This window comes from Calonectris borealis, unplaced genomic scaffold (assembly GCF_964195595.1).
Source record: "Calonectris borealis unplaced genomic scaffold, bCalBor7.hap1.2 HAP1_SCAFFOLD_341, whole genome shotgun sequence".
Lineage (NCBI taxonomy): Eukaryota > Metazoa > Chordata > Aves > Procellariiformes > Procellariidae > Calonectris > Calonectris borealis.
Window position 1 is genome coordinate 1 of NW_027441723.1, and position 21,325 is coordinate 21,325.

General features: G+C 37.7%; 1 protein-coding gene across 3 annotated transcripts; it reads left to right on the forward strand.

Annotated features, from left to right (window-relative positions):
* The first annotated feature begins 754 nt into the window (after positions 1 to 754).
* On the forward strand, positions 755 to 21,314 carry LOC142077620 (presenilin-1). 3 transcript variants are annotated; one of them, XR_012671937.1, is made up of 12 exons: positions 755 to 1,008; positions 2,851 to 2,889; positions 5,735 to 5,991; positions 7,284 to 7,425; positions 11,161 to 11,228; positions 11,966 to 12,186; positions 14,428 to 14,526; positions 15,822 to 15,908; positions 16,762 to 16,935; positions 20,259 to 20,377; positions 20,681 to 21,085; positions 21,188 to 21,314. XR_012671937.1 is itself a non-coding variant. In XM_075139554.1 (11 exons), the coding sequence occupies exons 1-11, from the start codon at positions 925 to 927 to the stop codon at positions 20,834 to 20,836; spliced, it is 1,446 nt and encodes a 481-aa protein (XP_074995655.1). In that variant the 5' UTR covers positions 755 to 924; the 3' UTR covers positions 20,837 to 21,314. The 3 variants fall into 3 exon arrangements, 2 of the variants coding, with proteins under 2 accessions (XP_074995655.1, XP_074995656.1); XM_075139554.1 differs by having other exon boundaries at positions 20,681 to 21,314; XM_075139555.1 differs by lacking the exon at positions 2,851 to 2,889 and having other exon boundaries at positions 756 to 1,008; positions 20,681 to 21,314.
* The last annotated feature ends 11 nt before the right edge of the window (positions 21,315 to 21,325 follow it).

The following is a 21,325-nucleotide window of genomic DNA, read 5'->3' on the forward strand; positions in this document are numbered from 1 at the left end:
GGTAGGAGCAGGAGTCACTTGGGATGAAGGGGAGACTGGCACTCCACCCTTCAGGCAGTGGTTTATTCACTTCCCTATGCTTTGTGTTACCAAGCTAGTGATTTATCTAGGCCTACTCATTGTTTCTTAAAATTATGTTTTTTCTGAAACTTACGTAGTTATGTCACCCTTCTTCCTCTTTCCCCTATATTGCTTTATCCTCCTTTGTTATGGAGCACATGGTTATTCATAAGAAAATGTTAGCGTGTGACTTTTTTTACGGAAGAATGTATAAAGCTGTTACAAGCATATGTTTATGTACATTTGGCTGGTACATAAAAGCTATCACTAGGGGAAATGAATGCACATTAGTTCTCGAGACTCAGCTGAAATACTGCTTTGTGTAGCTCTAGGTCGCTCTTAGGGCATTACAGCATTAAAGATATATCCAGATTTTAAATGATCAAGTGTAACTCAGTCATCCTTGCTTGAAGATTCCCCTTGACTTATCAGCAATCCAAAACCGAACAACTTGGAGCAATTGTACTCTGCTGAGATAAAAACATACAAGTTGTGCTCTGAGCAAGCGTGCAGTGCTTCTCATTTATTGCATAAGAAGGAATGGAGAACTGTTTTGAATGATTAGTTTGTTGCTGGCTTACTTCCGGGGCTGATGAACTAATTTGATAACGCCTAGACGCTCTTATTTTTATGCTGGAAAATCCCTGTTATGACCTCTTAGTAAAGATGTGATACAGTTTCGGTATCATGGTGTAGATAGAAAATGGTTATCTTTGGTTTGTGTGAACTCTAAAAATTGGGGTAGGGAGGGGATGGAGAACTTGGTCATATAAGAACAAAGGCTTTTTACACATCTTTTTCCTTTCAGCATCTCAGGAGGAAAGATCCATTTTGTAAATAAGCGATTTCCAGAGGACAGCCCCAATGACAGAACTGTCTGCGCATTTACCCCAGTTTCAGCATGGGCAGCTGACAGAAAACTTCCCTGATAACCACCTCAGCAACACTGTATGTAACAAACAATTTTATTACCTGGTAGCAGTTAAAGCGGGATGAATAATGAGTGTGGATGAAAATACAGTTCAGAACTCTAGAAATCTGTTTGTTGGGAGTAGCTTTCTCTATCTGGACTGTTACGGTGATAAGCAGTGCTGAAAGAAATGTTCTGTAAAATATCTAATGTTCTAAACTCATTTTTATATACAGATTTCTCCCAGTTTGAAGTGGTGTTGGAGTGACGAAGCCCTCAAGAAAAATAAGAAAATGGGGTGGGACGCTCCCATGTCAAACATTGACCTTTAGAGGATTTAGTGAGCTCTCTTGATCTAGCCTGGCTGTGGTCTGCTTGATTCACGGGTTTCTCAGTCACAGAGTTAATTTTAGTTTGGGTAGAGCTTGCAGCCTGGGTTTTGTTGTTGCTATTGCTGGAGGACTACTCCTCTGCAGGAAGAGCAGCACTGTCTTGTGAATAATTGTCAAGGTGCTCTCAAGTTCTTGAGGTTTTGGGGGGAGGGGGAACTCAAACCATAAAGTTTTATATCATTGCTTTGAAAGACCTAAGCGCACAATTGTGGCTAAAACTGTACTCATTGTACTGCATGTGTTTTGGTAAAACCAAGTTTAGATGATCTACCTGGGTGTGGTGCTCAGGCTCTTGGATTAGTTATGCTCAGTTCTTTGTTCCTGCTACAGCTCTTGCATATCAGGTTTCCTTGTGACACAGAAATGCTCTTCTGAGGCTGGGCCACTTGTAGCCATGTTTATGGCAGTGATTCAAGAGAATATTTTGATCCCTGTGCTAACTCTTCTATACAATCCAGCAGCTTAAGTAGAATTTTGAAAAATCCTTGTCTTTGTTTCAGATCAGCATCTTGCTATATCAGTAAAAATATAAAACATTTGAAAATTTATTTTTAAATTAAGAAGTCAGTTTGTCTTAAGACCTTACTGATTATAGAAACTGTTAATAAAAATAGAAAAGTGGAAGCTTTCCTACCGCATCCTCTGTGCTTTTACATTAGAGGGAGTGAAAAAGGTTTCTTTCCATCTTGGACAGGTGAGAGATTAACTTTTATTGAACAGTTCTGCCAGATTAAAAAGGCAGAGCTCAGCAATAAGCTGTGGGCTCACCATCCTTACAGATAACTTGCTGATGCTCCTTCCCAGCAATGGGGGACGGCTGGTTCTATTTACTTCTCGCTGACAGACGGTACTGATGAATAACTACTACTTGTGCTTTTTCTTTCCATGTTTAAGTGTAACTCTAGGTGTAGTTTCAATACTTAGTTGTAATGTAATTTTTCTCCCCTACACATACCTGGTTTGTTTTTGTACATACATACAAAAATCCTTTCCTGCTTAAGAATATCTAGCTTCTGTGGCTAACAGTCAGCATGTGAAATCACTAAGTACTATAATTTGCCATCTCTTCTTCCAGTCACACACCAAGAGTTCAGCCCGGCTTCAATATCAGCCACTGTATAAGGACCTTTAAATCTAAATGGAGTATGTGAGAACTAATGAAGTCCGTGCCCACTGACTGTCAGGCAAGGGGGTCTGCTTCTGATGTATAAATCTGGATTTAATAAATAAAAACTTTTTATCAAATATGCTAACTTTTTTATCTCTTGGTTCAGGGGCATTGCTCTGGGTTTGCTATTAACTATTTTCCTGATAGGAAAAAACTATCATTTGCTTTTGATATTGTTTATTCACCTGAAAGCGCGTAGTTCGTAACTTACGTTTGCTTACGGTGTTACAACAGGTGTTACTGACTTTTTAGCTTCAGAATTTTCACTTTTAACTATGTCTGAGGAAAGTGAAGAGTCTGTTCCTTTGCTTCCACTTCAGCAAGAGTCCATGGCCTCTGCTCTGTTTAATACTGATCAGGTAGGATATGAGTGCACTTTGTTCTTTTAAGCAGTGGGGCACGTGCATGTCACATTTAGCTACACTTTAGTAGCCTGAAAGGACAACTTTTTTCTAGTTTTAACAGCGAATAACCCTTTGATGCTGATCTGGTTTTCCTGCACTGTGTTTTAATATGTAAAGGCATTTTGTGATTGTGTCTTTGTTCCTAACTAGCAGAGGGAATAAAATGGCACATACTGGTCTAATTTCTTCATTTTTTCTCTTTATATTTGATTTCGCAGTTTTTTGAGGGGTGTGCAAGTTAATGAGGCTTTTCCTTTGGCTGTTTTTGTGTTTGCTTTGCAAAGCTGTAGATTTTTATTTTACTTTTTATATTTCTGTGCCTAAGATAGGGATAAGTGCTCCCTCATACAGGACTGGTATTACAGCAGAGAAAGAGCAACGTATTCTGCAAGTGCGCAGAAACCTAAATACTAGGTCTGCTTTATTTGTGAAGTGTTCCAAGGCTCTGATCATCTCCAATGTAGTGTTACTCATGATCATCTTAGGCAGTTTATTTAGACAGGTAAGCTTATTGTCTTGTTGTAGACTGAGAGAAATGGTGTATTTTCACTATCAAAGTTAAAAATGTTACATTTGAGCTATAATCGCTACAGAAGGAGGTTCAGTTGCAGCCAGCATTTCAGAACAATTAAACATAATCTCTTCATTTGCATTCTCCCATATTCCTTTTTCTATCTGACTTTTGATAATTGTATGTGAGGACTTCATGCAAAACCCCAAGTGATTTATAATGAATCTTTCATTTAGTAAGAAATAATATTGAACTCAAAATCTTTTTCAGGACATACTTTAAGTTAATGATACTAAATTCAAATCAAGCTTAAAACCTTAATTCTAAAAGTCTGGTTGCCTGCTAGTTTTAATTGCTTAAGACAATTTTAGGTTTTTTTTTCCCTCCCCTTACATTCAGTTTCCATTTTGAAAAATAAAGCAAATTTTCAGAGGACAGTTCTTGAAACCCTGCTGAACTTGATCTTGAGGATACCACAAAAAAGGAGTAAATAGTCAAAGCATTTGATGTGTATTGTTGCTTTGTAATGTTTTGTAAAAGCAAATTTTTCATGAGCTGGGGAAGTTGTAAAGCTTCAACTAAGGTTTTAGCAGCGTCAGTGTTTGCAGTTCAAAGTCCAGGGACTTGTACTCCTTAATCCCTTAAGTGCTTCTGAAAACCCCACTATGAGTTTCTGAGTGTGTACTTAACATCTTATCTTTTCTGAGGGTGGGACTGGGAAAGTTCTGTGTAAAGAATCTCCAAAATTGCTATTGATTTATCAAAAAACTGCAGTGAGTTGATGAGATACAAGTCAGCAGTTATGTTTGGAAATGCTATTAAGAACAGGTAATGAGACTTTAACATTGCATGTTTAAGGAAAAGATTACCTGCATAAGAGTACTTAAGCAGAAATACATTGGGTTATTTTCAATGCCCTATCTTATGTCTAGAGCAATTTTACTAAAACTGAGTGGTATTTTAAAGGTATTGCAAAAGGTATCTTCCTTCAGTTTATTGTACATTTTAATCTGAAGCTGCTTTAGTGCACTTACTCAGACGGAACTGTTTGTAAATGAAGTAATTCTGAAGAAATGAGATTCATTTTGTAAGGAATCAAAAATCTTTGTGTTACATCTCTTTTATGCTAAACCTCTTGAGTGGAGGGAGTGGGAACAGTACAGTATTGACTTTGGAAATGGTAATACAGTAAAAAAAAGAGTAGACTGTATACTGGTTAGAGTGACTGGTAAACATAAAATGGTTTTATTTCTTTGTAGTCCAGAACAGGTAAAACATAGCTCAGTCTCCTGTTGGGTTCTCTGTATGTGCACACAACATATAAAAGGCTGAATGCCTCCTGCTGACGGGGCTTCTTGGAGAGGGGACAAAAGGTTTGTGACAACAGGAGGAGCGCAGGCCTGATCATTTACTTGTAGGTGGTGTTCCCAATTCGTGTTTTTGCTTGTGGTTAATCTTAATTCCATTGAAAGTTTACCTCTGTTGTTGCGTTTGAATTACACCCTTGATGTTTTGTGTAGCAGTATCAGGAAGGCTAGGAAGCTCTTTCATATTTGTTGACAAGGGTGGTGGAATTTCTTCAGTGTCAGTGGAAGGATGTGGCAGTAGTATCCTTAGGAAAGGAGAGAAAGAATCTGCACGCTTAGCTCATCACGCTAAAGCTTTGGGATCAAATCTCAGTATAAAGACTGAGAATTACCTGAGTTTGATCACCGTTTCTATGTCATTCTTCTCGCTAAAAATGTGGGAACACAATACCTCGTGAAACTCCATTTTAATATATATTCTAGTTAGTGGACTGTAGTGGGAGTAACTTGGTAAGGAAAGTAGAAATTTTCTTGGGACTTTCATGGAGTTAGGTTCATAAATGTCTGTTTGGCATTATTTCTAGGAAACAGGTACAGTTAATTCTTGTCAAGCTGTGAGTAATCTACTGTTATGCACCCTTGTATCAACTGTAGTTTGGACCAAGGGAAAAAGCTGTCTTTTTTTATTCAGCTTTTTAAATTCTGTTTAAAGGAGAGGCAACATAGTCTGTTAGATGCAACCAGCCCTACTTTCAGCTACTGCTGGTTTTAATATAAATGCTTCTAAGACAACCCTGTGCTCCCATTCTTTTGATAACTATGTGATGCAATTAACTACTACTGTTTAAGTCCTTGCTGCGGCAGGTGTTCTTGGCTGTAAATATTACCTTACACGTTTCCTCCTCAAGATCATCTTTAGCTTAGTGTACAAGAATATCATTGTGGATAGTTCCTGAGGAAACTTTTTTTTTATGTATTGCAGAATGACAACAGCGAAAGACGTCGCCATGATAATAGCGAGCGCAGAAGAAATGACAATCCCGAGTCTGAGACCAATGGGCAGCCACAAAACAACATTCAGCAAGTGGTGGAACAAGATGAAGAAGAAGATGAGGAGCTGACACTAAAATATGGGGCAAAACATGTGATTATGTTGTTTGTACCTGTCACACTTTGCATGGTGGTCGTTGTTGCAACCATCAAGTCTGTCAGCTTTTATACACGCAAGGATGGACAGCTGTATGTATCAATTTTTTTCCCCTAACTTTTCAATGGACTCACCTAGATAACTTTCTTTAATCTCCATTTCTTCAGGAGTCTAATTCAGCCAGTGAACTCCCTCTTTCCTCCCTTTTCCCCTCCACTAGCCCGAAAATAGTTTTGTTTTATTCCTTCCAGAAATCATATTCGTGGTACTATTGACATTTGTAGTCTGTCTGGTGACCAATTGGGATATCTTGGTTGTTACTGCTTGATTCAAATCCTAGTCCTCATTTTAATACTTCGTCGTGCCCTGTGATATTTATAAAATAAACTCAATCCTGAGCCAAAACCATTTCAGTTGTACTCCGCTAGAATACAAAGATTTTGGAAAAGGAAAAAAACTACTTATATAAATGAAGTAACATATATGCCAAGTTTTGGTTTGCCTATGCTGTTTGATAAAGAAATTCAAAGGCAAGAGGAAGATAGCTTTATGAGGTTCATTTCTGTTGCAGTTACAAAAACTTTCCTGGCAGGTTTCCGTATAGACTTTTTTGGCAGGGGACAAAATATTAATGTTGCAAAAAAAAAAACAATTTCAGTGAAAGCTGATTGAGAGAGGCAAAAGAAGAACACTGAGCCTGTCAGAACCTGCAGCAAATCAGGCTAAATATTCCACTGTGAAAATGTTTAGACAAAATGATTCAAAGTGTGTGCGGCTTTGAAATGTTTGTATAATATAAGCGTGTCATAAAATGTTTCAATAAACCACAAAGTTCTTTTTCACTGTCAAAGTTATTGATCAAAGAATTATTTTTCTTGAGGTTTTATTTATGGTGTTTTCTCCCCCACCCCTCCCCCTTCTTCCCCTAATGAAGTGGTTTTTTCCCCAGGTTGTTGTATTTCTTTAAGAAAGAGAGTTGAGCCCATACATTGTTTTGTTGAAATCACTGGGGAACCTTTCATTGTAAATCCACTAGATGGTGTGCTTGTAAAGGTCTAGCTGCAGTAATAGTCTCATGATTCATAGCATGTAGGTAATTGTATCAAACAACGTGCAGTTCTGGTTTTTGTTTGTTTTACAAAGTAGAAAATAGTAGTAATCTAAGAATGTAGAAAAGGCAAGTCTTCTAAGGAATTTTTTTTTTTTTTTAAAGTTTGCCTGATATGATACTGTGCCGCCTTTCAAATTTTGCCTAAGTAGAAAATAGCTGTTGCATTTACAGCTCTGAATTGAAAGATTACTGCAATATCATTTGATGTTGGCCTCGCATATCAGAAACATCTGTGCATTCAGTGGCATTTCAGTTGACTCTTTGTTGTTGTAGCATCTACACTCCTTTCACAGAAGAGACAGAGACGGTAGGACAGAGAGCCCTGAATTCAATTCTCAACGCGGCTATCATGATCAGCGTTATCATTGTCATGACGATACTCCTGGTTGTGCTTTACAAATACAGGTGCTACAAGGTGAGTATAAATATAATTGACTTGAGTAATTGTGCTAGTTTTATTTATTAGTATTTTATTTATTAGATTATCAAGAATGGAACAAAATGAGGGGTTATCAAGGATGAGTGAGCAAAAGTAGCAGAATTGGTGACTCAATTCACTGTTTCAGTTTTGTGGCTTCTGTTCCTTTGATGCAATGGGGAGGCAGAGGCCCAGTGCGAACGCTGCTGGCTGTTTTGTCAGTTAGAATTAGGGGGCATTCCTTCCTATTCCTGTGAAATGTACCATGTACTGAAATCTTCCTGCGGTCAAGAACTACAAAGTACAGACCTGGTCCTACAATTTGAAATCTATTCAGGACTTCAGGGGCTTTTCAAGGGCTCCCCTCTCCCTACCCTGGCCCCAGTATAGAAGTCTCCCAAGAACGTGATTTGTGCATGGCTCTACACGGCCAGGCGATATCCTTATAGCAAACACAGAGACGCTAAGGCTTTTTTGTGAAAGACTTCAATCAGGTAATCTAGGCAAGTCCAGGCTTAGCATAAATAATTGCAATGTCACCTGCCTGGGAGGAGTTGTTCGTGAAAATTCCTGGTTGTCTTTGGGTCTTAATGACCCATTTGACAAAGTTTGGCCTAATAAAACTTCCCAGTGTGCAGCCAGAACCTTGAATCTGTTTCATAGTTGTAAAACAGGCACTGGGATCCATGCACTGGCACAAAGCTTTGCTCCACTTTATTTTGTTTTCAAGAGGGAAAAATGGCTTTGGTCTTCATGGCTGTGGGTGAAACTCCTTTACAAAGTATCTGTGGAGCGACTGGGGAAATTATTTTCACCTGAATCTGCATACAGCTTGGAATAGTGTTTTTTAAAGTATGGACCTTCTCTTTTATCACAGCGTGGTGTTAAATCCGAACTGACAAAGTTTTCTTTTTAAAGTGTTCATTTTAATGAAGTCAAATAACTGATGTAATTCAGCTAGGTTCCTTGGCAGCTAATCAGTTCTCCTCAGTGCTGAAGGCATCAACTAGTTTTTACTAAGCTTTTCACATTTCTGGCTTCCCTCTTGACCTTATGAAGCACTGCACGTTCTCCTTTCAAAAATAATTGTTGGACTAAAAAATTAGAATGATTAGACAACAGAAATTTCCTGTGGTTATATTTTATGCTAATTAAAAGAAATAATTAACTTATTTTTAGAATTGCTAACAGAGTATTTCTATTCTGCTATACCAGAATGCTGTAAAATGTAGTTGCCTGTCCATTGAATTCTATTTTACATGCAGTTCTATATGTAGAATGTAGTCTAGGGGCATGGAACTTATAATGAATGTTAGGCCTCCAGCTGGTAGTGATAATTTGCTTATCTTTACAAGATTTTTATCTGAAAACTCCTTTGAAGGAAGAAAATACTATTTCAGCTTTACTGCTGTTAGTTTCCTATATTTCTCCTGTACGTGATAAGTTAAGCATGGTCCTGATTCTAGCTCCTAAATTTAACAAGAAATAGCATCTTCGAAGGTGATTGTATTTGACTAGCTTTTCTTTTTAACAGATTTTATTATTCTCTGCATTCTTCATTGTTTTAGTCTGCCTAACCAAAATTTGGTTGCTGTAGCTCATTTTAAGTCTCTGCATTCAAGTTTTAGCAGGCAAAGCCGACTCTGTACCAGCAATCAATTAGTGTTGAAGCTGTTGTCAAATGAAGAATGAAAATTCTTCAATTAGAAGGCAACAAACCTGTCATGGTATCCTACTAGGAAAAGCTGGTCAAAACTTACAAGAAATACTTTGGAAAAATCACTTGTATGGAAAGAGGCCAGTGATCTGGAAAATGCTATAGCAAAAGAGATACATACTGAGAATAAAACAAACGTCTGTGTGTAAAATGCCTACTTATGTCAACTCTTGAAACTACCTCCTTTAGTACTGTTGACAGTAGTTACGCAAAGTGTGTGTAAACATTTGCTGGACTATGGCCTTGATGTTTGGTATTGTTAGCATTTTACTCTCTGCTAGAATGAAACATTAGTATTCACATTATTTTCTTAAGTGGTAAGAAAGTTTAAGAGCTTATACTACAAATACAAGAACTACAGATAGAAGTCACATTATTAAAAGAAATGACACAGCTTTCTTTGCCATTTTCTTAAAATGGTTTCAACTAGTTTTACAGAGAAATAAAATTACTCTTGTTAGGTCACTACATAGATATATAGGTAGCTTTTGAAGTTGTTTGAAAGCTGGATTCTGTTTCAGGTACCTATCAGTCTTCAGTCTTAGTATTTTTAGTTTTTTTCCCCCCACTTGCTATGAGTGGTGACAGTTTGACAGACTGAGACAGATACTTTGACAGTTTTCCTGCAGCATCTTTACAGGCACCGTGCTTATTACACGTGGGAAATTCTTAAGTCTTTTTGAGAATACAGTAGCAAATATGGAAAGCCAATCTGTTAGATTAGCAAGTTAAATGACAGGTTTAATTAGGTTGAAGGTTAAATTTGAACTTGTTTTGAAAGACAGACAGTGTGAAGGAGGAGAATGAATGTTTCAAAAATTGCTGAGAACTTTAAAAATGCTTATGAAAAATTTAGTATTAGACTAAATGTACTAAATTACTAACTGTAATAGCTGGATTCTTAATTTGCTGGAAAGTCCTGGTTGCCTCGCTTAAACGTGATTCCTTTAGTCTGTGTGCATATGGGCTTTACTTCTAAATTAACTTTTGCAAAATATTTTAAAAACTATGACATAAGGTGCATTCTACTACACATCTTTCAGAAGAAGAGAAATAGATAACACAATTTCTAAACAGTTTCTGAATACTTTGGTCTGGTGTACACATATAGCTAATTTAACCAGTTAATCTTCCACTGAGCATGTCTATTCGAAGCAGGATTTCTTATGCAGCTTGAATTTCTAGATTATTGCTTCTGTCGGGTTACCTACTTGCAGTGTTAGGTCTGGTTTTATATATAAGATTCTGCGCTGAGAATTTGACAAATATATGTTTCATTCTCAGTTCAGAGATTACCAAAGTTACAGGGCTCTTCAATTTTAATTTTTAATTTTGCACAGTAGTACACTGGAGTGGTATGACTTTCATCAATGCAAAGTCTGAGCGCCTGTCATTTCCAAGTTTAAATCTATGCGTGTCCCCATTGAGTACAACCCTGAACTGTTTTTTGTTAAATTGTTGGGCATGCATATCTGCACTCATATCAAAATTAGGGATTTTGTCTATAGATGATCGATAGAGAATATAGAAAACCTTACATAGTCATTCATCGATGACATGCTAATTCTGAATTCCAACAGATAAGCACTGAAGGTTTTTCTGTGTTCCGCATTTAATTCTATAACTGTGTTCTGAAAATGATTTGGAATCAGAGCAGGCTTTTTAATTGCGCAAAAATGAATCAAGTTTTCCATCTGTGTTAATACTGGATACTTCTGCTATGCTATAACTCCACTCTTACCAAAATGGTCTAAAAATATACAAACAGTAGTTTTCATCGTATAGAACCTCTATTGAAAGACCGCAAAGCACTTAAAATTCATCAATGTAAATTGAAATACAATAATGTGTGTAGACTAAATACGAATTTAGCAACAACCAAAGAGCGAGATAACTGAATATCACTTTCTTGCTTTAATCAAAAGGGAAAATAACCTTAAAAGCATTTTTAAGTAGATATTAACTTTAAAATAACACATCTAAAAAAAAAAGCTGTATTGATATCTTTTTTCCAGGTGATCCATGGCTGGCTTATAATTTCTTCTCTTTTGCTGCTTTTCTTTTTCTCCTTCATCTACCTGGGGTAAGTGAACTAAAGCATTAATATGCTATTTTTCATGTATCACTTCGTGTATGTATTTATTTTAGAACTAGTCCTTGAATCTTAATAAGAATGATAGTGAGTAAGCTACTCAATAAAATTTTTAGGTTTGTATAGGTTCATAGAGTACACATAAAAGAGAGAGATATTTATGGGTTTCTAGTGCCTCTGATATTGTACAGAAGCTGTCCATCACATGCATCACCAGAATAAGCTATCTTCCAGAGGGTAGCTTATTCTGCTAGCGTATCTTCTGATAAGTTAATTTTTCATAGCCATATGACTCAAGAGGAGTTGTTTACATCGTGGCTTTGGTGGTGGGCTGTATATGCAAAGGCTGTTTGCATGAGAGTGGCAGAAAAGAATCAGCTGAAAAGAATCTACTCTCTCAGCAAAATATATTCAGTGTTTTTCTTTTCAAATTTGGAAGCATGCTTTTATCCAGACATCAAGAAAAGTTGTACCTAATACTCGGTATTCTCTAAAATGAGCAACCTGATCAGGATTTGTAACTAGAGTTATGCCATTAAATTATTATACTGTGTATATTTTTGTACCACTTGGTGACAGATACACTTCTCTTTGAAGAAGCTTATTTAATTTGGTCTCTAGGGGGAGGAAAAAATCTGAAGCTTGCATCTGTAACTTGTTTCCATTGTTTTAAGCAAATGCTTTTCCGTTTTTGTTTTTGTGGGTTTTTTTTTTTTTTTTTTTTTTAGTGAAGTGTTTAAGACATATAATGTTGCCATGGACTACATTACAGTGGCACTCATGATCTGGAACTTCGGTGTTGTGGGAATGATCTGTATTCATTGGAAGGGTCCGCTTCGGCTCCAGCAGGCATATCTCATTATGATAAGCGCTCTCATGGCCTTGGTGTTCATTAAGTACCTTCCTGAATGGACTGCGTGGCTTATCCTGGCTGTCATTTCAGTGTACGGTAAGGTGTGGGGCAAGGCATAGTAACAGGTATTATGGTGGGAATTTCTTCTATTCCCTGACTTTTGGAAGTTTATCTGACTAGACCTTAAAAAAACAAAAGGGGGGGGGTATCACTCAAAGTAGTGGATAAGGTGATTACAGACTTCAGAAATAAGATCATGATCTAAACCGAGATCAGTCCCCTGCAGCTAAGGGCTTTGTGTGATGCCATCTTCCTTCGTGTTTTTTGATCTCTTCTGTGAAGGTGGAGAGTTTTTGGCTTCTCATTTTCCCCAAGAATCCTTGGAAACTATTGTGTATTCAGAATGTAGGAGCTTGTTGTTTAGGTACAGTCCCATATAGGTATAGATCTGCCCAACCTACGAATTACTCAAATTTGTGGACATAGAAACAACACCCTGCTCCATGCCTAATAATATAATGAGAAGAAAGCAAGGAAGGATTAAAGGCAGTTTTCATTGCTCAAAGTCATTTTACATTTAGAAGGATATAGTTGTGAGAATTGTTTCCTTGATTTTTTTTTTTAAATAAAAAGGAAGTTCATTTGAATTACCGCATATTATGCTTTTTCAGAATGATGACTGAGAGATACCTAGATGCAGTTTTTTCATAAAGCTTTAGAGGGCACTGGACACTTTTGGTAAGAAGATTACTCTATATCCCAAATACTGATTTACTTCCCAGGCAAGACTAAAATCCAGTTACTTAGACATAATTAAAACGGTACAGCTAAGTGTATCCATGAAGATGTGCTCATAACTTGAATTTTTTTGGAAGCATGGAAGCGTGATGAATGTGTACTCTGAAAGTCACTGATAATGATAAAGGCTGAGAATCTGTCCAGTTGTAGAAGTGCAGGGGTTAATAAGATTTGATTAGCTCTGGTAGGTCAGTGTACTCCTTAGGTGTCCTCTTCCTTCAGAGGGAGGAAAAATGTCCCTCGTGTGTATGCTCATGGATCATAAGGCACGTTAAGAAAACCTTCCCATCCCCCCTCCCCACTTCCACCCTTCGTATGACTGGAACAAATGTGAGTATTCCAAGCATTCAGCCTTCAATCAGTGATTGCAAAATGAAATTACTCTTCAGATCATATTCCAAGACCATAACGTGGTTGTTTTGAGTAAAGAGGAGGTAAGTTTCAAAGCCTGTGACCCCACGCTAAGAATTCTTTACTTGAGCGGGACCAGCAGTGGTGCTAGGGCAGTTAGCTAAGGTGCAGAAGGCCTGCTCTGTGCAGCATACAGCTCCTGACAAGTAAGCTGTTCCTTTTGGTGTCAGATTTTGTTTCAAATGAATTTAAAGACATACAGTGAGTGGACAACTGCAAAAGGTAGTAGCAAGGTTAATATGTAAATGTTACAGCTTCCTATCCGAATATGCAAGACAAGGGAAAAGTAGCTGAGGTTGTTTGTGGAGTTGCAAATTTCATTAACAAACCATCAACATTCAGGTGGAAAAGCAAATGGAGCATCTGATAGATCAGTTTTTCTTAATACTGTGCTTTGATCTGTATGAGTAACTTGTCAGTCATACTATTTTGTAAAGGATTGCTTTTCAGTTAATTTTTACTTGTTCATCCAGTTTCATTTACTGTCCCGTTAACAAGAATTGAGGGAAGCAACAAAAAGCTGCCGTTCTTTTCTTATGCTAAATATGCTTTGAACACCTCTCAAATGCGTGCAAACACAGCATTTTCCACAATGCTTAATAAACCTGGTTTTTTTCCTCTTCACATGCACATTCACTTTTTTTCATCTTTAAGTGGGAATAAATTGGCAGTCATGCCTACTTCATAGAAATTATGTAAGCCACACTTACCTGTTGTCTTAGAATTTGTTTTAGCATTAAACTTGGGTTAAGAAAAACTTTGATAATAGAAAGCAAGCTTGGAGATTTCCAAGATGTTAGTTGAATAGTAGCTTTCGTGAATTATTTGCTTTCAACTTGCAGGTCAACATACAGACACAGATACATTTGCAGTTGCATAATATCTTAAGTGAGGAGCATCACATTTTTTAAATTTGTATACATATTACAGTAACAGGTAAAATAGATTGTATAACTGAGAATGTTAAAAAGTATTCCTGTAGGGTACTGACTTGTGGCCAATGGCTCTCTCAGAAGTCTATGCTCAGCGTAGCATTTTATCTTATTACCAGTCTCTGCAAGTGTTATAGAAAAACCTTCTTATAAGTATGTCTTCAGTGATATAAGATCTGTTCGCTCTTCCTTTCAGATTTGGTTGCTGTCCTATGTCCTAAAGGTCCTCTTCGTATGCTAGTTGAAACAGCCCAAGAGAGAAACGAAACTCTCTTCCCAGCACTTATTTACTCCTGTAAGTACATTTTGTTAAATACTTTAAACTTATGATCACCCATTTAGCTGAAGTGATTTTCTTATTTTTCTGTGTTTTAACCTGGTGCTTGTCAACTGGAATTCTTAGTCTGTTCACTTGGACCTCAGTTTTCCTTTCACTGTTAACTCAAAAATGTGGAGCAACTTCTGGCTAAGATCTTTCAAGATAAAAACCAGCATGTTTGGTTACAAAATACGAACAGGAAAAATGGCAATATACCTTGTTTTGGCTAAAGTAGTATGTCATTAGACTGTGAATTAAGCCTATTCAAAGGGAGTACCTGTTTTCAGAAAATATTTATCAGCTTTCAGTGCTTAAATAACCTGTGTGTTACTGGAAGGAAAGGGAGAAATTGCCAGGAAGAGATTTGTTTCCAGAACTGTTTTGTCCAGGTCTTTTTTGGTATGTTTTTTCTCCGTGCAGTTGCGAAAAATAACCTACTGAAAACAAATTGCTGTTATGACCTGTGTATCAATTAGTACATAATTCCGCTGTTTCTGAAGTTCCATGTTGCTATTCATAATCATATGGTTAAACAGTGAAATAGGTTAATCATAAATCATTAGGCTACTGGTGCTCAAGAAAGGCCTGTATTTGGAAGCAGGAAGTGTGTCGTAGACTGACTGGCTACTTCGGGGACAAGTTTACAGTGGAGAAAGGGGAGGCGTTTCTTTATCTGTCACTCTTGCTGTGTTTTACTGATACTACTCATAGCTGCCTGTTGTTCTGTTTTGTGGGAGGAGAGGTTAACCTCAGGTTTGTGAGAAACCACAAACTTGAATTAAAATATACCATTTAAGTGTGACAGCATTTCATTACCTCCAGATTGGAGAATTCTTTGTGATGGTGGGGGCAGAGAACAATTAACTTTGGTGCAGATACAGCCTCTGAATTGAGGTACCTCAGTACCAGTCTTAATAGACCTTTTTACTTACAGATTAAGGGAAAAAAGTAAAGAAACCATTGATTCAAACTTTCAGAGTGGGCCTCATATATAGAAGTAATTTCTCTGGCAAAGGCTATTGCCATTTTTTTCAACACCTAGTAAGAATAAAACTTTTATTCACCAAATTCTGTAAATGCATGTTGTAGCTGGTACTGGCCGTGTTCCAGATATTACTGTGCTTTGATGAGAGTAAAATTGCCTGTTGCAAAAGATAGTTGTATCAAAAAAAAAAAAAAAAGAGTGGATTGATGCCAACACTATCTCAGAATTGCATACATCTGAAGATATGATTAGCTATGCTGTTGTTTGGGTGTTTTTTTTTTAATAGCAACAATGATATGGCTAGTGAACATGGCTGAGGAAGATCCAGAAGCCCAACGGAAAGCTTCCAAAAACTCCACTTATGATAAACAAGGTGAGTTTTTCTTTGACAAGGCTTTATAGTTGTCATTTTATTGGAAAACATGTTTATGGATATTTGTTTTTTAGCTTTTTAAGTGTCTTGGTTGCTGTAGAAGAGTGAAAGCATGGAGGCCTTATTAGGAATGATGAATCTGTCAAGACTTCAAAAATTGCTTACTTATTGCGCAGTTAATGTTCTTGCATTTGTTTTTCTGAGATCCAGGATGTTGGTGGTGAAATGACTCTCAATAGACAACTATTGACTGAGCTCAGTTGCTTGTCAAATTCGGGTGATACAGTATAATGCTAACTCATTTATATTTGTATTAAACAGAAATGTGTCTAGCCCTCTTGGCTATGCAGCTAGTGTTTAAAAACATGGGGTTTGTTTGTTTACATGTATTATTAAAGCAGAGCAGAGTTTCTGAATTTAACATGTTTGAAGGGTGTATGAATATGTAACTTTCAGTAAAGTTTTCTATTTTACTGTAAAATTAAGCTGTCAGTGTTGACTGAAGAAGCTAATGAAATATTAGATGAGAGTTTATTCCTTAAAATGTGATCTTTAAATTAGGCCACCACAGAACTTCCACTCTGTTATGTCAAAGTACTCCTGAATATTAGGGGTTGAGTGCAACATGTAGATGCTGTGACTGCAGAGTGTGCATTGACTCCTGATTGTTTAAATAAGTATTAAAATCCTAAGTGAGAATGTCTTGTAATGGTGTGTGCCAGTGTTAGATGTTGCTAAATATTATAGAATACCTCTTTCTTCCTCATTCTTCTATAATCTTACATGTGGAGAGATTGTTATGTTTTAGAAGGTACGTTTCTGAAGGAATCTTAAATGCCTTTCTTCCTTTGAGCTCCGGCAAACCAGACTCGGAATGAAGATGCTGAAGCAGATGATGGTGGCTTTAGTCAGGAATGGCAGCAGCAAAGGGACAATAGAATAGGACCCATTGAATCAACGCCTGAATCGCGTGCTGCTGTTCAGGCTCTACCCAGTAACTCTCAAACAAGTGAAGACCCTGAAGAACGTGAGTATGGAGTACTGTGTCTGAAAGACTTAGTAAAACCTGAAGCTAGTTAGTCTTAGTCTTAGTCATCCTGACTGCACAGATACAGTATGCTGTGAGCTAATAGCAAGCTGAAGAGCTGCTCTTGCTCATGATCAATACTGACATGCCTCATAGAAATAGATGGAGTTGGGTTTTGGTAGCTTTTGGGTTTGCTGCAGGAGTGAGTAATATTGGCCAAACTGAACTTCAGTTTGATACACAGACTCAAAACTTGAATAGCACAAGTTGCTTTCAGACCATTATACAGTCAGTTGCATTAGCTTCTTTTTTTTTTTCCGCACAGTGTTCTGCTGTGTATCACCTCTTTTGGATTTTAGGCCCTGTAAATGCAGTCATTAATGCTTTTTGCCTCAAGATTAAACTACTGTAATCCACTCCGTAGAAAGCAACGTTTAAATCCTAACTGGAGACTGAAATGAATGCAGAATGCCATGGGCTTGCTTATTTTTCTCCAGCATCTTGCTGTGGTGCAGTATCTTTGGAGAGCATATGACATCAATACTCATATCTGTTTTAACAGACTCCTGATTTCCAGTTGGAGATCAAGCTGCTATTAGATTTGCAAAGCTCTAAATAAATTAGGGTCTGCCTGTCTAATAAACTGCTCTTCCCATGTGATGCAGCCATGTTTAGCAGGTGCAACTGCTTCCTCTGATTTTCAGGTGCTCCTCTGTTTAAAAATACAGACTTCTATTTTAAAAACAATTTTAGAATTTACTTTGTCCCAAAAATTCCAAATTCAGAGTGTGTTGCAAATCCATTTTCATTTCTAGAGCTTAGAAAAATAACATTAAGATGCAAAAATTTTAGGAATTGGGCTATTTTAGTTTAGTTAACTGGTTAACTAAAACTCTTGCCTGGCCAGACTAGTAATTTTCTCCTTCCTCTATTCCTACAGCAAATAGTAATGACAGATGTGCAGTGATCCAGTCAGACTTGTCAGCCAGCATTAGCTTACTAGAGGTTTGGAGGAGCTTATTAGAAATTTGGAGAGTTCGCTTGTGTGGAAAGAGTTATCTAGCAGTTGCCTTTGCTTATTGTTCTGTCACATGGAAAGCAAGCATCCAAGTTTTGTTTCAGTAGTTAAAGGGTGTTTTAGGGCTTAAGAGCTTGTCATGAATACACTATTTTAGACTATATATTGGAGGCCTGCTGAAAGAGAGTAGGGTTGCCTTTTCTCCTTTTCCCTTTTCTCCTTTTCCCTTTTCTCCTTTTCCCTTTTCTCCTTTTCCCTTTTCTCCTTTTCCCTTTTCTCCTTTTCCCTTTTCTCCTTTTCCCTTTTCTCCTTTTCCCTTTTCTCCTTTTCCCTTTTCTCCTTTTCCCTTTTCTCCTTTTCCCTTTTCTCCTTTTCCCTTTTCTCCTTTTCCCTTTTCTCCTTTTCCCTTTTCTCCTTTTCCCTTTTCTCCTTTTCCCTTTTCTCCTTTTCCCTTTTCTCCTTTTCCCTTTTCTCCTTTTCCCTTTTCTCCTTTTCCCTTTTCTCCTTTTCCCTTTTCTCCTTTTCCCTTTTCTCCTTTTCCCTTTTCTCCTTTTCCCTTTTCTCCTTTTCCCTTTTCTCCTTTTCCCTTTTCTCCTTTTCCCTTTTCTCCTTTTCCCTTTTCTCCTTTTCCCTTTTCTCCTTTTCCCTTTTCTCCTTTTCCCTTTTCTCCTTTTCCCTTTTCTCCTTTTCCCTTTTCTCCTTTTCCCTTTTCTCCTTTTCCCTTTTCTCCTTTTCCCTTTTCTCCTTTTCCCTTTTCTCCTTTTCCCTTTTCTCCTTTTCCCTTTTCTCCTTTTCCCTTTTCTCCTTTTCCCTTTTCTCCTTTTCCCTTTTCTCCTTTTCCCTTTTCTCCTTTTCCCTTTTCTCCTTTTCCCTTTTCTCCTTTTCCCTTTTCTCCTTTTCCCTTTTCTCCTTTTCCCTTTTCTCCTTTTCCCTTTTCTCCTTTTCCCTTTTCTCCTTTTCCCTTTTCTCCTTTTCCCTTTCCCCTTTTCCCCTTTTCCCCTTTTCCCCTTTTCCCCTTTTCCCCTTTTCCCCTTTTCCCCTTTTCCCCTTTTCCCCTTTTCCCCTTTCCCCTTTCCCCTTTCCCCTTTTCCCTTTTCCCCTTTTCCCTTTTCCCCTTTTCCCTTTTCCCCTTTTCCCTTTTCCCCTTTTCCCTTTTCCCCTTTTCCCTTTTCCCCTTTTCCCTTTTCCCCTTTTCCCTTTTCCCCTTTTCCCCTTTTCCCTTTTCCCCTTTTCCCTTTTCCCCTTTTCCCTTTTCCCCTTTTCCCTTTTCCCCTTTTCCCTTTTCCCCTTTTCCCTTTTCCCCTTTTCCCTTTTCCCCTTTTCCCTTTTCCCCTTTTCCCTTTTCCCCTTTTCCCTTTTCCCCTTTTCCCTTTTCCCCTTTTCCCTTTTCCCCTTTTCCCTTTTCCCCTTTTCTCTTTTCTCCTTTTCTCTTTTCTCCTTTTCTCCTCTCCCCAATTATCAACCAGGCATACACCTCTGTTTTGATGCCCTGAGTTCTTCTTAGAACTCTAAAGTGAGTTTTGGGCTGCACTGTGATCAGGTGACAAAGTAAACGATAGGCCAAATGAAAACAGCTGGTGACCTGATGTTGGCCTCTCTGACTTGGACTAAAAGCTCAGAAAGTGAACTGGTGTTCAGGAAATCTTTGTTATTTTGTTTGCAGAAATAATTGAGTATTGTGCTCCCAGAGTTGTTGCTAAGGTGGTGATCACTATTTAAAGGAGTAAGACATTAACTCATGAGTTTTCCTAAACCTCACATCTTGGACTAAGTATGTGGTTTTTTGCTTCTGTGATATGCTCTGTGTAAAAAGCCCACACAAGTGCTTTTTAGAACTACCTTAGAATTCTGTAGGAAACTTGGGAGGGCAATGGAGTATTTTGCTGGGATCTGCACAGGACTTACTTGTTTTCCCCCTCCCTCGGCCAGCTTAAAGGAATTGTACTTCAATATTCTGTTGAATATGACATGACAACCAAAAGTGGACACCCCCCCAACAAATATAATTACAAATATCTGAGTTTGTATATATTGCATTTCTATGTACAGGAGAATAGGAATACAGAAAAATTCTAATTAGAGGATGAACTAATTGAGTGGTGTAATGTTCCTAAGCCATCTTGTTTCACAAGAGTTTTTCTTTATCACTTGATTCAGGTGTGGTACTAGTTTTGAAAATAAAATGTTCTTATTAGCAAGTCTTGTTGATACTTAATGTAAATCTGTATTATTCTCTGACAATTACTGATATGTAATATTAGTAGACTGTCTGATACTGAATGCTGCCGTATATTCACTTTTGCAGGAGGAGTAAAGCTAGGTTTAGGAGACTTCATTTTCTACAGTGTCCTTGTTGGCAAAGCCTCTGCAACAGCAAGCGGGGACTGGAATACAACTTTAGCGTGTTTTGTAGCCATATTAATTGTGAGTATAATGTAATATTATAATAAGGATAGTTTCTATTGTTCATCAGGGAGAAAGTCATAACTGCTACATTTTTTTCTTTGGAATTTGTTTATTTGGTGGCCAGACTGAAAACTGATGGGGGTTTTAGCTGTGATTTTCATTGGCTGTACATCTGTCACTTAAGCCTTTAGTTTAGGAAGGCGTGAACTGTATCTTGTATTTCTGTGGGATTAATGTTTATATATATAATCTTTTGCTTGTCAGAGTTCCCTAATTTCTCCCTATGTTTTTGTTTTTTTTTTTTTCTTTTCTTCCCCTCAGGGTCTGTGCCTTACACTTCTGCTTCTTGCCATCTTTAAGAAGGCCTTACCAGCTCTTCCAATCTCCATAACCTTTGGGCTAGTTTTTTACTTTGCTACAGATAACTTGGTGCAACCCTTTATGGACCAGCTAGCGTTCCATCAGTTTTATATCTAGCACACTTGATGCTATCTATGGATATTTGTAGCAAATCTGGGAGGAGGAAAATGTTTTTCCCTCAGTTCTCAAGTGAGACTGAAATTTAATACTCAAGATTCCAAGTCTGAATCATTACAACTTCCTCTGATGGTGGTTTTGGTTTTTTTTTCCTGAGACAACTGCTGCAGTGGGCACCATATGAATTTTCCTGTGTGAAAGTGGCTTCTTCCCAATGGCCGGTCTAAACCGGGTGCTGTCATATCAGAGGTAATCTGATATACGTATCTCTGGTAAGGACCACCTGTGTGAAAATTGCTAATGCTTCCACCAGCAATGTGATCTCTTACCACAGGTTGATTATTTTCACAGCATTAAGGGTGCTCAGGACTTCCTTGATATTAACAGAGGAAGCTGACAAACCACATGGAACTTGTCCCTGTAACCGCTGGAAGAGAGAAAACCCAATTCAGACTTCTTCAGCAGTGATTTTTTGACAGCGGAGTCCTG